The sequence below is a fragment of the Marmota flaviventris genome, chromosome 11, assembly GCF_047511675.1.
Source record: "Marmota flaviventris isolate mMarFla1 chromosome 11, mMarFla1.hap1, whole genome shotgun sequence".
Taxonomy (NCBI): Eukaryota; Metazoa; Chordata; class Mammalia; order Rodentia; family Sciuridae; genus Marmota; species Marmota flaviventris.
This window is the reverse complement of record NC_092508.1, coordinates 27,889,706-27,907,740: the sequence shown is the minus strand read 5'-3', so window position 1 is coordinate 27,907,740 and position 18,035 is coordinate 27,889,706. Positions and strand designations below refer to the sequence as shown.

Here is an 18,035-nt window from a genome sequence, read left to right as displayed (position 1 = left end):
AAAGCAGGCTCATTCTTTTTATTTTATTTTTTAATTTTTAAATTTATTTTGTAGTTTTTTAGGTGGACACAACATCTTTATTTTATTTGTATGTGGTTCTGAGGATTGAACCCAGTGCCTCACATGTGCTAGGCGAGCACTCTACCACTTGAGCCACAACCCCAGCCCATGGGCTCTTTCTTTTTAAACAAACCTTTATAAGGTTTCATCACAATCAGGTATTTGAGGATTCATGTGTACATGAAGCTTAAAGAAGGGCAGAAAGTGCCAATGCAAAGAACAATGTTCATGCCCCAACAAGCCTAGGTCCTCAGAGGTGGGTGGTATGGATCTGATGAAATGAAAAATGAAAAAGACCAATTCAAAAGGTCAAGGTTGGTGGGAGGAGTCTCTATGTTCTTCAGTGCAAATTGGACAGTTCTGGAGTTTGGCCAGATGGATGAAAGCAATTGGGGCCTAGATGAAGTACCTTAGGAGCCCTTCTTTTTCTGTAAGCTACCTTGATAAAATAGATTTTAAACATGAAAAAGAAGATAAACTCTGTTAGAAACTCACCTGCTATGGTCTTTTCTATGAGGCCAACTAATATGGGAAATGTTCTTTAAATGTGTGCAGACTGGAAGTGGTGGCACAGTATGTTAACTCAACTGGTAAGAGTCTGGCGTTAATAAGTGCAAGGTTCTGCATATGCCATCTTTATTTCTCAAAGGAGGAGAGGGAATGACCAACTGTTGTACAGAAAGGAAAACTGACAAGCAATGCTCATTCTGCATCTTTGAACTCTGATGTTTTAAAAAACAACAAACCTTTTTACAAGAGTAACCACTGAACTGCAGATGCCCCTCTAACACACAGGAAGAACCCCACCTCTAATGCCATTCCAAGAGTAAGCGAATATTGCTAGTCTGACTAGGGGAGGCCGATGCTCCTGCCAGAGAAATACCTTAAGTGGTAAGTCAGTTGTTCCAACCTTACATGTTAAGCTGCAATGTTACTTCAAGCTTTTGCTATGCTTCTCTGTCTTTAGGAATATTTGAAATTCCCTTAGTTAATTAGTTTATTTAAAATGATGAATTTAGATATACTTGAATGAGCTGAACCACATTATAAATGGTTATGGAATGCTTACTATACAGAAGGCACCAAGCTCAATGTTAAGCAAAATTTTATAGGAAACCTCCATTTGAATACAGTCCCAAAGGTTATAGGGTCATAAGCCTTAAAGTGCAATGTTTTCCGAACTGTGGACGACTTGTATGTCATATGAAGAAATCAACAAAGCCAAATGGATCAGGACAGAAAGGATGGAACTGATTTATGATGTTGCAAAGAAAGCTGTGGAGGAAGCAATTTAAGGACTTAAAAAAATAATAAAAAGCCTAAATCCTGGGTCACTTTGTGGATTTATGTGACTTCTTTGCTTGCATTTCATTGTTTTCTTTTATAACTTAGGGCAGTATCAGTCTGTTCTTAAAAGTTAGATCCCTTATTTTTTATTCTCAAGGAGGGCATGTGCTGCTTTTCCTATTTCTTTAGGATGTGGGATTTAGTTGCTGTAACGAAATGTTTATCTCTCCTATCCCTGTGTTTTCCTTGTCCTTCTTTAGAGGGTAAAAACTGGATTAGGATTAAGTGAAACAGTCTTGCAATTCAGGATCTTCCTATTGTATTTAAAATCTTGCAATTTGGATTTGAGATTTTTCTTATTTAGGCTAAACAGAGGTAATTATTTGTGTTTGAGAAGAAAGATATCACAAGGTAAAACTGCTAGCATTATCTTCTAGGGGAGGCTGGTGTGGAGCAACAAATAGGGTTACAGTCAGGGATCCTCAGCTTCCATAGCCAACTGGGCTTCCTAGGGATGTGCAGGAGGTGAGAGCTTGGCCATCCTCTCTGTCACAAAAGTCCTTCCTCCATTTAACAAAAGAAAGGCATTTCTTTTCCCATCCCAATGTAACCATGGCTGGTTAGAGTATGCTCCAAATACAAAAAGTCCCAAGGGAGCAAACGAAGGGACAGTTCAAATGAGCACTTTTATTGGAGGCTACTTTCAAGACAGAGGCACATAATTTTTTCAAATTAATTTTAGCGGGTGTGCTGCGAAAAGGTTTGGAGGCCACAAGTAGAGTGGAAGCAATGACATATAATGGAAAAAGCACAGATTTCAGAGTCAGATGTATTTGGGATCATGTTTTGGCCTTATATCTTGGGGCAGTACTTATATCATCAGTGTTTTAGACCTCAACTAAAGCTCCTTAAATTTGTTTGAAATTCTGGAACCTGTTCTTTCTTACCTATGATGCACTTCACTCATGGACAATGAGCCCTTCTTAGAGCTGCAGGCCCACTTCCCTCTGTGCTCCAGCCACACTTTCACAGAACTGCTGATGGCTCATCTGTCCCTCCCTAGACTGCAAACTATTTGTGAGCAAGGAGTGTGCATGCCCACTGTGTCTCCAGCACCTGGACTAATGCTCACACATAATACATTTGATAAATCATTTATTAAAAGAACACATAGTTCTAATACTTGTGAAATGCTTTTTACCCAGATGTAATTATGCTATTCAAATGATATTTGGATCTATAAGGATATTAAGAATATTTCTGAGGCCATGGAGGTATTGAATTTAGCATATGGTCAAGGACATATGGTAACAAATTCATTACCTCATTCCTAAGATTTTTACATACAGATTTAAAAACATGCTTTAATAGGGAAAAATTCAAATATGTTAAAAAATAGAATAGCATGGTAAATTCCTGTGTACATATCATCTAGCTTTAACAATTATAGATTTATGGCAACCTCTTTCAGTTACATCCATCCCCCCTTACCCATCATCAGATTATTCTGAGTCAAACCTCAGACATTCTATTACTTCATTCATAAAATTTTCAGTTATACACAAATTTTAAAATTTAACCCACTATTCAATTTTATTTATCACAATAATTTAGTTGCTATATCTTTATGGACTTATTTTTTAATTAGCAACTTGGTATTTTTATAAAGGTTTCCTTTGGTAAATCTTTTATTAATATTTCCTTTTGCTTTTTCCCATAGGCCTATATAAACTTCTCCTAGCATTTAACTGGAAACTGAATACCAAGAGGAAGCTTAATTTGAAAAGTATTACCAAACTGGAATTCCAGGGAAGCTGGTCAGAGCTACTTCTGACTCAGATATTTTTTGCAAGCTTAAGGAACTGTGATGGCCAAGGGAGAAGCAGGATTTTAAATTCATATATATTCTCTCCCACTGGGTAAAGATCCCTATCAGCCCAGAGGCATGATAATCTGGTTATTTTGGTGAGAATCCAGTACCTCTAACTACAGCCACAGCTAACTTTGAAAAGTGATTCTTTCTTCTGGTGGTGACTTATAATCACATAAAGTCTTTGAAGATACATATTCTGGAATTTAAACAAACAAAGACAGGAGATAGAGAGTAGCACCTCTGCCCCAGTCAAGGGACAAGTTTTGGAACTGAGGAGTTTAAAAATGTATGTGAAATCTCATGCTCAGATCTTCAGTTTCTACAGTCATTCTCCAATAAAAGGAACCAGGTCTCCTTGGATAGTTGGCTGCATTTTGGACCAGGGCAAGAAACACAAGAGATGAGCATGAGCCTGGAACAGGGTAGTGCCAGAAAATAAGAAAATTCTACTTAAAAACAACAAAAGAAACCTCAAATAAACAAAAAATGCATTCTAAACAAAAACCCCATAATGAATGTGTCAAAGAGACACAGGAGCCAACTTAGAATGTGAATGGCCAAAGCTGGTGGAATAGTCTGAGCAATGAAGAATTATTGAATAAGCTAAATTAAAGAAAAAAACTGTGCCTGAGTCCATACTGATAAGAATAAACAATTTAAAAATAAATGAGAAAGAAGAGACAAATTTCCCATGCATAAGAATTCCAAATAATTTTGTATCTGCTCTGATCCCAAGAGCATGGAACATAATTCCCCACTAAAGTGCAGGTTGTACACAATGACTTCCTTCCAAAGAGTACAGTATGGAGAAAAGGGGAAGGGAAAGAACTTCACAGTGGAGAAACCTGGAGCAAATACTGCAGGGATCAGTCATGTTGATAGTATGAACCACTGACATGATGTCATGAAAATGGGCACTTTACCTCTGTGGTTTTCCTTTCCAAACCCATAAAACCCAATCTAACTTTAAGAAAAATATCAGACATACGCCAACAGAGGGATTCTATCAAATACTTAACTAGTATGCCTCAAAACTATCAAGGACATCAAAAACAAGTAAAACCTGAGAAATTATCATAGCCAAGAGGAAAGTAAGTAGATGTGACAACTAAATGTAGTATCCTGAAACAGAAAAAGGATATTAGGTAAAAACTAAGGAAGTCTTAAAAAAAAAACAACTATGACTTTAGCTATTAATATAAAAATATTGGTTCATTAATTGTAACATGTGTTCACAATAGTGTAAGATGTTATTAATAGGGGAAACTGTGTATGTGGTATAGGAAAACTCTGTGCTCTTTTTGCAAATCTAAAATTGTTCCAGTGAAGTTTTATTTAAAACTGTCTGCTCAGCTTTGATCTTACAGTAAAAAATTCATATGGACATATTTTCAAAAATTTTGATAGAAAAGTTTAGATTCACATATTTTACAGATACAATTTTGCCACATTATATACCCCCACCTGCCTTCCCCTCATTATTACCATCTTCCATTTCTATGGTAGTGTGGTAAAATTGTTAGAATTAATGCACCAATATGATATATCATTATTAACTAAATTCCACAGTCTAAATAAAGGTTCACTCTGTGTTGTACCGTTCTTTGGGTTCTGACAAAATATAAGGGCATGTATGTACCACTATAGTATCATACAAAGTAGTTTCACTGCCCTAAAAATATGTTTTACCTAGTTACCCCTCCTTAGCCCCATGAAGGGCTGTGCGGTGTACATTTAAAAAAGGCATCTAAACTCTAGACTATGAACTAGAGTATTGGAGGCTGAACTCTGTATTAAGTATTGGAGGCTGAACTCTGTGTGTGTGTGTGTAAGTGGGTGAGTATGTGTGTGTGTATACATGTATGTTCCTATGTGTTTATGTGTCCATCTTTCCATGTGTGGGGTAACCCAAGTTCCTGAATGTTTACAAATAGTCTTTGGGTTTAAAAAGGAAGCCAAAAGGGCTGAATCAACTCTTACCATCTTAGCTCTACTCTACATGCTTCAGCTTTCCCTGGCTGCCTGCCTCTCCTTCTGTTCTGAACCACAATGTAAGTGAGCCTTGCAGGGTGGGAAATGAGCCATGACATTCATGGCCAAAGAAGCCAGTGCACACACACACAAGCAGTGTGTATTTCTATTATGCTTTGGGAATGAAAGGAAAAGTGATATGTATCATTTTGTGATTCAGGAAAAGCAGTAATAAAAACCCTGACCTCCAGTTAGTGGAGGAAAAAAAAATCATCCATCAATCAAGGGATGTGCTGATGCCCCAGTATTACTTTGGTTAGAAAAATAATCCCACAAAACCCCCACTTTTCTCTCCTTTGGGTCCTAAAACTTTCATCACCACACTGCAGCGCATCTGTAGAGAAAAGCATGTGGTGAGCAGGCATGTTCACCAGGGTCCTCAGTGGTTGTATTTGTAGCAGTTGATCCAGTTTTGGTCTTCCTCTGTGAGGGCAACTTCCACCCTGAAAAGGTGGAGAGGATTCTCCATCCCCAGTCTTCATTCTATATCTGAATCTGAATACTCTTCATTATATAATAAAGACAGACTTAGGTGATGTTTCTTTGCAACTCTGTGATCTTATTCTGGATTAAGGTAGCCAAGACAGGGTTGGAAATAAATACAGAAAACCAAATGGTGAAAAACTTTCTCTAATAACAAGGGAAACCTGATCCCGGATAAGAGGCAGAGATGTAGTACTTGACTAAAAGTTAGCTGGATCTGACCAAATAAAACAGCAAAACATAGTAAGGGGTGTTTTATAAGATAAGATATTTCATACCTGCTTGTAGAAATATCCTCGAAAGGGTAGAGGATCTCTCCATTGTTACAGATTTCGCAGATGAACCCTTTCTGACTACAAAGACTGCAGCTGTACACGTGTGAGGTGGCAAATTTAATGACCTTGCCCAAGAACGGAGCCAGCTTTCCCTCTATCACCTGCAGAAAGAGAAATGGAACAGGGAAGCAAATTGTTGAGAACAGAAGACTTACAGACACAGGAAAGGGATTCCTTTCCTTTACACAACAGGAAAACCTCTAATTATAATTTCTCAGCAACTTTGAGGAAGAAAAGACATAGTATTTTTGCTCCAAAAGAACTCGGGTTTAAACCACTGGAAGCTGGAAAATGAAGATGCTGAAGCTTCTTTTGTATTTCTCTTTTTTTATAGTGTGGTTGTAGGGGATTGAGGACCAACAGATGGGAACTCTACTTGAATAGACCAACTTCACAGTTATGGTATTGGTATAAGAGCAGTGTGGTAGGTTTCCTAAAATAGATGGGAAACATATAGGAAAAAGGTGAATGTAGAAGTTTATATGGTACATTTAGTAATACTTTTTCTCTGATAAATCAATGAGGTAGTTTTATCATCATCTCCCCCTCAAACACAAAGCAAATGTGGAAAGACAGGTTTCCTTAGCTGCTGGTGAGTACAATAATAGAAAGAGGCTGCAATGTGGCAGTTTGAGGGCCATTTTCAGCCTGTAAAAACAAAACAAAACAAAAACTCTAGTGTTTAAAAATAATGAGCCAATTTGGAGCTGGATGAGGTGGCATATGCCAGTAATCCCACTAACTTGGGAGGCTGAGGCAGGAGGACCACAAATTTAAGGCTTCCTGAGCAAATTAGCAAAAACAAAAAGAAAAAGGGCTAAGGATGTAGCTCAGTAGTAGTTGCCTAGCAGGTGGGAAGCCCTGGGTTCAGTCCCCAGCACTAAAGGAAAAAAAAAAAGTCAATTTAAAAATTGGGAGATTGCTCATAAAACACAGATTTTTAACCTTCTTTTGAAAAATCACAAGATCTAGCAAAACTACTCTAAATTCTGACCTGATTCTGAGTAGGGGTTGCCTGCTCCCCTAAGCCCCACCAGGCCCTGGTGTCTTGCATATGCTGCTCTTCCACTGTCACCTCACCTGCAAACACCTCTGAGTTTGGAACCCATGGTCAATCAGATCCCTCATCACTGAATTAACTTGATGGGCTTCAAAGACTTCAGCATGTCACACACCAACAAGATAAAAATCTGCCTTTACTCTTCTCTCATTAATGCATAACATGTGGATTTTGATATAAGAAAAAATGAAGATTAGATTTAATTTAGAAATAGCCGGATGCCTTCTTTCAACTGAATACATAGTTAAAATTATAATTTTACATAGAACATCTGAGGGAAATGTACACCAAGAAATCATAATGTCAAGTGACTAAGTAGTAGTGACAGGGAATAAAAAATAAAAAACAGAGAAGGTAATCATGCCCTTTATAAAACAATGAAGCTCTACTGCAGCTAGAAACTGAGATAGTTTTTAAACATCAGGATGATGCCACAGTGTTCTCAAATAATCAAAACAATGATAAACTCAGGGCAGCAGAACAAATCAGAGAAGCAATCTGTTACTTTGTATAAAGTTGTGTCTTTGCATTTTTTTTTTGAGAGAGAGAGAGAGAATTTTTTAATATTTATTTTTTAGTTTTTGGTGGACACAACATCTTTATTTTATTTTTGTGTGGTGCTGAGGATCGGACCCAGGGCCCCACGCATGCCAGGCGAGCGTGCTACGGCTTGAGCCACATCCCCAGCCCATGTTTTTGCATTTTTAAAAACAATTAATTAACAACATTATTTTTGCACTAAAATGCAGAAAATGAACAGAAAAAAATCAAGTTAACAGCTTTTTAAGAGTGGAATTATTTTCCTTAACAAGTAGGGTAGAAAATATCTTAGCTGATTTTGGAGTCAGACAAGTGTTTTCCACCATTATTCAACTTATTCTTGCCTCCATAACTTTAGGAAGCTGAGGATAGACCTCCTTTCATTTCTCTTCTTTGTGGATCAATGACTCTGATAAACCCCAGTTTTAGGCATGCTCCTTATGGCACATGACACATGCTTTCTAAGAAATAACCACTAACAAATCATATGCCTAACCACCATTAAACACTTCCCAATGTGTCATGGAGTAATTTCTAAATTGTGGTAATGATACTTCAGGTTGAATTTAGTTTTCTTATTTTACTCCACTCTAAACAACCAAGGTTAATGACTCATTTAAAGAGAGACACCAAAATTTTGAAGAGTATGGAAACCAAGTGAGTAAAGAGGAGGAGAGAAGCTGGGCGTAATGGGGCATGCCTGTAATCCTAGTGGCTTGGAAGGCTGAGGCAGGAGGATGGCAAATTCAAGGCCAGCCTCAGCGAAAGTGAGGTGCTAAGCAACTCAGTGAAACCCTGTTTCTAAATAAAATACAAAATAGGACTAGGGATGTGGCTTAGTGGTTGAGTGCCCCTGAGTTCAATTCCTGGTACTCTACCCCCTGCCCCCCATAAAAAAAGGATAAGAGAAGACCTTGAGGAAGACATGAGAGTTTTCACGTGGATATAAAGGAGGACTGAGCATCTTGTCATGAAGCTTTTTCTCTACCCTGAAAGAAGGTTTCACTGGGGCAAAGTGTATGAATATTTTGAAGGCTCTTGTAATATTTCACCAACTATACACTGCCATTTCCTATCTAGGGATTTTAGTGAATTTTTTGAAAATTAATTTGAGGATTTCTATCTTTATAATAGTCTATCAGAGAACCTGCTACATGTCTGTATTTTATTAAAACTTCATTTATTATTACTTAATAAAAACCAGTTTTGTTCCTTGCATACCATTCCCATGTATTATGTAGGTTCTTTCAAGGTTAACCCTTTTGAATAATATTTTTATTAGCTTTTGCTGGGATATTAGAACATCTTGACATATGTGTTTATCTTATACATGACCATATTACTTCATTTTCATCAATGGTAATCATTTTTAGGTGATTTTCTTGGGTATTATGAAAACAAAAAATGGATTCCTTCCTTTTTAATACTATGCCTCTTGCTTAAGCTTTATGTCATATTGCATGATTTATGGCTTCTAAAACAATATTAAGTGACAATAATAGTGTTAGTGGTTGTTCTTGTTATTTCATTGAGAGTCAAATTTAAAGTATGAAGTCTACTGTGAATGACTCATTTTCTCCACCAAATATCCTGTCATTTACCATGTTATTGATTTCTTCTCCCTCTTTTAAGTAACAGCTTTATAGACAGATAATTCATATATCATACAATTCAATTATTCAAAATCTAAAATTTAGGGCTGGGGATGTAGTTCAAGGTAGAACACTTGTCTAACATGTTTGAGGCCTTGGGGTTGAACCCCAGCACTGTAAAACAAACAAAACACCCCCCTAATCAGAAAACAAAAAATCTCTCCAAACCCTACAACTCGATTATCCTTAGTTTATTCATAACTATATCACTAGAATCAGTTTTAGACATTTCACCAACTTTCTTCTAAACCCCCACACATATTAGTAATTACTCCCCATCTTTCCCTGCCCTTTATTTTTCTATAAATTTGCCTAGTTAATATAAATAGAATCATACAACATGTGGTATTTTTATGGTATTTTTTCAGTGTTTCCACTGTAAGTCTCTTTTTTTTCCCATCCTACCCAATCCTCTTATTACCCATCTCTAGATTAATGAGATAATCTAGTTTTATACATCACTTTTATCATATACCATCTTTTCTCTCAAGGCTTTGGTGAATTATTGTTTTTTCACTAATAAAAACTCTTCCACATTCATTTCATAAAATTTTACTGAGTTACAATGTCTCAAACACCTGATTCAAGGATAAATGGCACAAAACTGGGATTTATGTTTTGCTTGGTGTGCAAGAGTCTCCGTAAGTTGACTCTACACTATTGATCCCAACTTATTTTCCATTTTTCAAAAACTCATCTTGTGTTGTAAGCAAAATTTCCCTGCACAAAGTATGCTTTCTCTTGCTCCTGAGCCCTTATTCATGTCATCTCCTCTATTGACAGTTTTACCTCTTAAAACTCATTTAAATTTTACATAGGCTTCATGGCTTAGGTCTATTCTGGTTTGATCTGAAAAGCTATCTTTGGCTACTTCAGCTCCATGGACCTTTTATGCTTATCCTTATTTACTTTCACATCAAAATATTTAATTTTGCTGTTTTGTGCTCTGTTCTATTATTTAATATGTGAGTGATTTGCTTATCCAATCATATTGACCATACAAAAATAATGAGTTTTGACCGTTTGTACCTACAAACCTGGAAAATTTACATGGGGCAACTAAAGGAAAGTAAATTGCTTGAAGGGAAAGAGTCCCTCCCTGTCAGTTCTCGTTGACTAACCCAGAATGCATTTCTGTCCTTTCCCTTAGCTGTTGGCAGTCATATTTTGGGGTTATCTTTGTGTCACAGCATTTTCAGTCACTGTGTTATATGGTTTAGGGAAAAGCATAAACAGTGCCTGGACCAGGTGGCAGATCACTTATTTAGGAATCCTTTTTGCTTCTTCATACTTGATTAATTGCTTTTCTTATTTGTCAGCTTAAGTTGGTGGCCGGGTTCCACATGGCTAAAGTTGCTGGAATATTTTCTTTCTCCAGAAAACTGAGGTAATATTCTTAAATTTATTTTAGAAATTACAAACATTCCTTTAATATTATAGAAAGGAAAATGTTATAATTTTCCAGGGATAAGATATTTAAAAGGCTTAAATCTTGTCTCTGAATATGACTATTGGTGGCATTAGGAATAGAATCCAGTTATTTTGGTTTCTGGTCTAGAAGTTTCATCATTATGAAAAGTGGGCTCAGGTATGTTATTTCCTAGGTTTTGTTTTTAAATAAGGTATATCTTTATTTTGGTTGAATCCTCAAAAATAAATCAATTGTCATTTCTTCCACAGCTTCCCCTCCACTGCTAATAACCTTGTACTATTCATGCCAACTTCCTAACCTTAAGGTTAAGTGCTGATGAAGAGCCACCCCTAGCAAGAGGGCAGCTTCAAATAAGACCAAAGCTCAAGGAGACTAATACCATCAGGTTCCAACTGAGAATGAAGAATAGAAAAGAGTCGTTGGATCTGGAAATTGACAATTGGTGGGGCAAAGTCCAACAGGGTCTCCTGGCCAAGAACACAGCTATGAGAAAGGTCAGAAGGTGGACACAGCTCTGTCCACCCTAAGCTGGTATGCCTCACCAGAGTGACAGCAGTCCACTATAGCCAGAATGGTGGTGGGGGGATCCTTCTGATTAGGTATCCATGCTAGGTTTGACCCCGGGGATTCTAATATCACTGAGAAAAAGCCAGGACTGAGCAAGGCAAAATAAACCACCTCCTTAATAAAACTGGCCAAAACCTGTTTTCTTTTTCTTTTTTTTAAAGGCATAGACATAATCATAGGTCAGTTTATGCTTCTCAACAACTTAGGTGTATTTTCCAGTGCATGATAGTTTGACTCATTAAAGTCTCCTAAAGAGGCTGACATTAAAGGTCTTTCAGTACCCCATCAGAACTTGGTTGTCTCTGGGAAGCAATGCAGGCAAGTGGAATAAGCAAGCTGACTTCAGTACAAATTCTAGTTCATCAATTTTCCAGCTGTGAGACTTAGGGAAGTTATTTAACCTCTTTGGGCCTCAGTTTTGTCAACTGAAAAACTAGGATAATATCCACCTTGCAGGGGCAAGGGAAGGATCAGATTCAATGTACTGAAAACACCAAGCACAGTGTCTGACTTAGAGCAAGTGGTCAATAAATAATGGCTTATTACTAACAATCCAAATAGAAAATTTCTATGACTTGTTCATTTCTCCTTGCAGACACTTGAGATTTATAGTGAATACGAAAACAAAGTATGAACTTCGTCTGTCATTATTTTAAAGGCATCAAGTTGTTATACAGTTTGGATGACATCTGTAGAAATTAAGGTAAAGCCATCTAATCCACTTCCCCTGGTATTGCTGTAAATAAGAGAACAGAGTTTGGACAAACATGCTTTGGCCAAGGCCAAAATGCTGGAGGGATACACTTAGCACATCTCAAACCTGACTGGAATCACTAGTGTAAGATAACATTTTAGCAACACCTGGAAATTGTCCTTGTTATTCCTTTCCTGTTTGTAATCAAATTAGTCACAGGTTAATATAACTTTATAACAACCAATCAAATGATGGAAGAATACTTCATCTTTAGCATTAGAAGGCTGGTAGTTTTAGTTAACCAGCCTGGTAAACTGGATTGGTCATGAGCGATGGAGAAATAGACCTCTGAGATGATATTATTTCTCCATTTATTTTTCCCAAAGTACATGACTATACAAACAAAATCACAACAAAGTAATTAGCAGAAAACACATGTAGTCCCCACCCCATCTCCTCTGCCCCCTGCTCTCAACCTCCTCCACCTTTCCCATATACCAAACTGTCTATTTCCTTGAGCAAAAGGTAAATGTCCAAATTGGAGTAAAAGGGTTTGTTTCTGTTTTCCATTAACTTAACTTCTTATCCTAAAGAAGGTACCAGTTTGATTCATTTACTTGGGGAATGTGCATATAGGACTATTTCAGAGATGTCAAACTGACTGGGTGTTTAAAGAATATACGTTCCATTTGTAATTTAAAATTATATCATCACAATTGTGGGACAAGGACAAAATGAGCATCAAGCTGATATCTTCTTCCATCATTTCAGGTACTTCCAGAACTCCAGGGACTGACAAATATCACCTTCCACAATCCAGTCAGCTGATATACCAAATATGCTTATTCTTCCTGTGCAAAAGCTGCCTGGTTGAACTTCCAGCCTGGGGATACACATTTTTCCCCCTTTTCTATTCTGGTCAAGATGGTCAGCATTGGAATTTGAGGCCTATGGCTTTCTTGCAGACTAAGACAACAGACTTTATTTGATTTACTTTCTTGCACACCAATCAAAAATTACAATTAAGTTAAAAAATAACCTAGTGCTGCCTTCTCCAAACCACAGTTTCAGAAACAGCTGCTTATTACTCATGTGTGGCACCAGGAAATTGCAGTGTCATGTTCGAGGTCTGCAGCCAATAGAGCTTTGTGGGCTCGGGAAAAGGGCACAAATGATTCTTTTATGTTGGTTTACCTTCACTCCCTTGGCACCACCACAAAATTCAAAATCTACAGGGGAAAGGAAACAGAGCACTAGTAACTTGGACCAGAAAAAAAGAACAGAAAAGGCTCTTTCTCATCACATTTCTTTATGCATTGGCTAATTCCCTTCCTCTGATTTGTCAAGTTACCTTCCATTTCAAAATGAGTCATTGTGTAACATCTAGATTTTGGACAACTGGGGAGAATACTCAGATGAAGACGCTGCTGCACTTGACAAATGGCTCCTTCTCTAAAAGTCTAACCAAAAGACTCAATTTATGTTGAACAAAGCCACCTGGCACTCACTAGGAACATGTCAGCTTGATGTAATGGCAGAACCAATATTGCCACACACTGTGAAATAATTTCCAGTATAATTACATTTGCTTACCTAGACAACCATGAAAGCTTGCAGTTTGTCTCTGTGTGCCATTTCTCAGCATAATTAGGTAGACAGAGTAATGTCTAGTCAGTAAGGCCAGGTGAGTTCATGGGAAGTTGGGAAAAATGAGCCCATGGATTCTGCTCAAGTGTGAAAACCCTCACACACACTACATCCTCTGTGTGTACCCTCATTCAATTCTAAAGTATAATCCTTCCATTCACAAATTGTTAAAAATAGAAAATAAAAAGCATACCACCAAAAGTTTATGAAATACTTCTACTTTTTAAAAAAATATTTTGTTAGTTGTCAATGGATTTTATTTTATTTATTTATATGCAGTACTGAGAATTGAACCCAGTGCCTCACACATGCTAGCAAGTGCTCTACCACTGAGCCACAACCCCAGCCCTTCTATTTCAATAAGTTGATTCAAACTCCATTTTCTCATAATTTTCCTTTGAGCTTCTTATCATAGCTCAATGTTGGGAATGTTTGTACATAAATACAAACTATGTCTTCTCTAATTAACTTCTCTCCATTTCTCCCTATCCATTTTGGGTCAGCTGAATAGGACTTAGATTTTGGTTACTCAAGCTCTGTGCTGAGGATTGAGATGTCAGCAATGAGCTCTTACCTGATCTTGTAGATGTGACAACTTCTACTAAGGCTTTGGAAGCTGTGTGATAAGCTAAGTGGTTTAATATAACAGGGTAGACCTGTGAGTGGCCATGACCATTCCTGTCATATTATGTTTTGTTTCCTACTGGAAACTATCTGAAGGGATAAAAGTTTAAGGAATTTCAATTTCAATTTTTTTCAGTGGTTAGAATGGCAAAGATGGAGCCAGTGTATGAAGTTCTTATTCAGAAAAAATACATGGAATGGGACTTATTTCAGTTTTTCTGCACTTAAGTGCCTCAAGGGGTGTGGCTCAGGTAAGCAATAACTCCACAGAACTTTAATGAAGCATCTACAAAGACTAAAGACAATAATGTGGTTCACATATTCTGAGCCCAAAACAGGTCATATGGTCGGATACGGGTGCATATGTATCATATATGGGGAAAGAGATTTAAATGATTCAAATTGAGACAGTTCCACAAAATTCCCAAGAATGATCAGAATTTTGCTTCTCTGTTGGGTTAATTAGTATATCTTTGAAAGAAATTTAATTTGTCTTTATTATTCATTTTGGCTCTAGTTATGGCATTACTGATTCATTGACTAGTAAACGAGAAAAAGCCCCAAGTATGTGTGTGTGTGTGTGTGTGTGTGTGTGTGTGTGTGTGTGTGTGTTTCTTAACTCAGTTTCCTTTTTGATGTATGAAAACACTGAGGCCCAGAGAGGTGATGGAGCTGCCTCAGATCGCCCAGCAGGTCGGTGATAGACCCTCACTTTCCCTTTTAAGAACCCTTCACTACTAGGAAGGACCTATTCCAAGAGCATCTGGGGTCAGTGTGCAGCCCAGTTTTGGATCAATTCAGGAATTCTGAGGTCACTGTGTGCCTACTGACTTACCATGTAAAGATGGAGAATTTCTAAGACTGTCTCTGTTGCAGGATGGGCAACCCAGGCAGGCCCATGTGTACCCCCACAGGTTTGATCTGAACTGGATGCGCCATTGGCTTACAGAAAGATAGTGTAAGAATTCTCTGAAATGGTCACATCTTGTGCATTTTTTTGACTATAGTGATGATCTTAGGTAGTATCTTAGTGGTTGAATTACTTGGGAGTTGCATAAAGCAACCCAAAATTTGTGACAAAAATAGACTTGCTATCAACTTAAATCCTAATGTATTTACCAAAACTGGAGAAGGAACTTTATTAAAAAGAGATGCAACTAGTTGGAAAAAACAAGGCAAAAGAAAGCAACTCTGCATACACATGAATATGGGAGAAACTGAAGAAAGATAGCTTCTCAGAAAGGACTTCAGTGGTGGCCAAGGTGAGACATCTTAACAGAGCCTGCTTTTAAAGAGATAGAGAATAGAAGAAAAACAAAAGCAACACTGATCCTATAAGGGAATGAACCATAAGAATCAGGAAACATGAAGACCAAAAGCAAAGAAGGGAAGGAGCTGTAGGGAAAGAAGTTATGAAGACCAGAGAAAGAATATACAGATGCTCCTGAAGAGAGAGAAAAAAGGTTGCAGCCAACTGAGATTTGAAATGGGAGTTAGAAATCTTGGTTTCTGATGGGTGCAGTGGCACATGCCTATAATTTCATTGATTCCGGAGGCTGAGGCAGGGGGACTGCAAATTTGAGGCTAGCCTCAATCTAGTAAGACCCTGTTTCAAAATAAAAAATGAAAAGGGGCTATAGCTCAGTGGTAAAGCATCCCTGAGTCAAATCCCTAGTACAAAAAAAAAAAAAAAAAAAAAGACAGAGAGAGAGAGGGAGAGAGAGAAAGAAATCTTGGATTCTATTCTCAGTCATGTCCTGAGTAAAGCTGTATGACCCTTTCTTTTTTCTTTTCTTTTTTTTTTAATATGACCTTTCTTGTAGGTCACATAACTTCTCCATGCCTCAGTTTCCTCATTTACAAAATAAAGTGATTGTGCTAAGTCATTCAAAACTAACTGATCAATAAGGATCCCTTTCAGCTTGAAAATTCTATGATTTTATGATTAATGAACAGAGAAAACATCAAAAGAAGTCATTGAATAGCCCTAGGAATGTAGAAAGGGAATATCTGGGGAGACAGATAAAAGGTGAGTTTAACCAGACTAATTAGAAGATACCCCAGGAAATTTTTAACAGAAGTGAAATAATGTCACCAGCTTTTTATTCCCCTGCTTGCTGAGTGCCATTCAAAGAAGGAAGTAAGGCCTTTTAGGTATCATCCCCTCACAGGTGTGCAACCAGATATCAGTTTTCCTCGGAAAATCTCTTCCTCTCATCAATGCATTTAATTAGTCAATGTTTAGATAGCACTTTGGGGATAAAAAGTACAATATAAGCACTCAACATTATTAGTACTTAACAGCTTTTATGGGAACAGCATTGACTGAGATTAAGTGAGAAGCTAAAGTGAATTCCAGGCTAGAAGGCTATGGTCTGAGAAACTGCCAGGTCACTGATGAAGAAAAGCAAACCCTGCGCATAAACTGAAATAGGTGCTCTTATTAGCTTGCATTCCGTTGCCTAAGACTGTTGGTCATCTTTATTTTTTGCCTGAAGGTGTTAACAAGTAGTAAACACCACTCACAACACAGTGCTGGTTATGATTCCACAATCTTGTTTTTCTAGACTAGTATCTGGAGTGCTATGGGTGTTCCTATATCTGGGCATGTGTAGAATCCAGGATATAGATTCAAATATGTAGGAATTTTGTGTACAATAAAGTGGGTACAGACACATTATTTAATAAATGTTATTGGGCAACTGGTTACCCATCAGGGGAAAAACTAAAGCTGAATTCCTTATTTGTGTCATAAAAATTGTAATTCCTAATTAACTGAAGATTTCTTTACAAATAGAAAGTCATATAGGTATTTTTAAATTAAAAAGTAGATAAAATATTAGAAAAACATTTATGAGAAATAGACATTTTATAATATTAGAAGCTACATGAGTGATAAATGTGAATATGAAGTAAAAATTAGTAAAGACAAAATACCACTTATAACATACAATGATAAAAAATGCCTATTTTTCCTATTTATATGAAGTGCTAATTTCATTAATATACAAAGTGCTCTTTCAAATTAATAAGAAAAAGACCAACAATATAATTTTAAAACAGGCTACATAGGTAATTCACAACAATTACAAATCTGATAGCAATATACAAAAGATTCGATAGTGGTATGTGCAATGCAAATTATATATTTCTACAATCATGCTTTGTAGAGCTGTCATTGTGTATTTTACAATTTGAACACTTATAAAAGTGACAATTGATATTTGTTATTTAAAAATTAAATACAGAAGTGTGTGTGTGTGTGTGTGTGTGTGTGGTGCGTGCGTATGTTTGTGGTACTTCACATATACTAGGCGAGCACTCTACCACTGAGCTACAACCACAACCCCAGAATTACATATTTTTCCAAGAATTATATTTTTAAAGTCTGTTCTGTCTCCTGCATCTCATTCTACAGAAGTACTTTTTTTAACTATGGAAAAATTGAAATTAAAACAACCATATTAAGTTATTTTTATTAAATAGGCTAAAATTAAAAATATTAATATACAAAATTAATATAAGTACAGGAAAAGATACTGTCAAGATACTCAGGGGAGGTACAAAACTAGTTCCATCTTTTCAGAAAGAAACTGGCAGTGTCTATCAAACTGCAAAGCAAGCATACCCTTTGACCTTGCAGTCTTAGTTTAATGAATTAACACTAGACACAGTCACATAGCACACAGGGAGATGTAGAGGTATTCACAGCGGTATAGCTCCTAACAAAGGCACTGGGTAAACCTGCAA

At 37.0% G+C, this 18,035-nt stretch overlaps 1 protein-coding gene across 2 annotated transcripts in view; it reads right to left on the bottom strand.

Annotated features, from left to right (window-relative positions):
* Plekhm3 (pleckstrin homology domain containing M3) overlaps positions 1–18,035 on the bottom strand; it is a 175,608-nt gene that overhangs the window by 20,324 nt on the left and 137,249 nt on the right. For both annotated transcript variants that reach the window (XM_027941632.2, XM_071618854.1), the window contains exon 7: positions 6,013–6,170. In XM_027941632.2, coding sequence (XP_027797433.1) covers positions 6,013–6,170 — 158 coding nt within the window. The remainder of the gene's footprint in view (positions 1–6,012; positions 6,171–18,035) is intronic.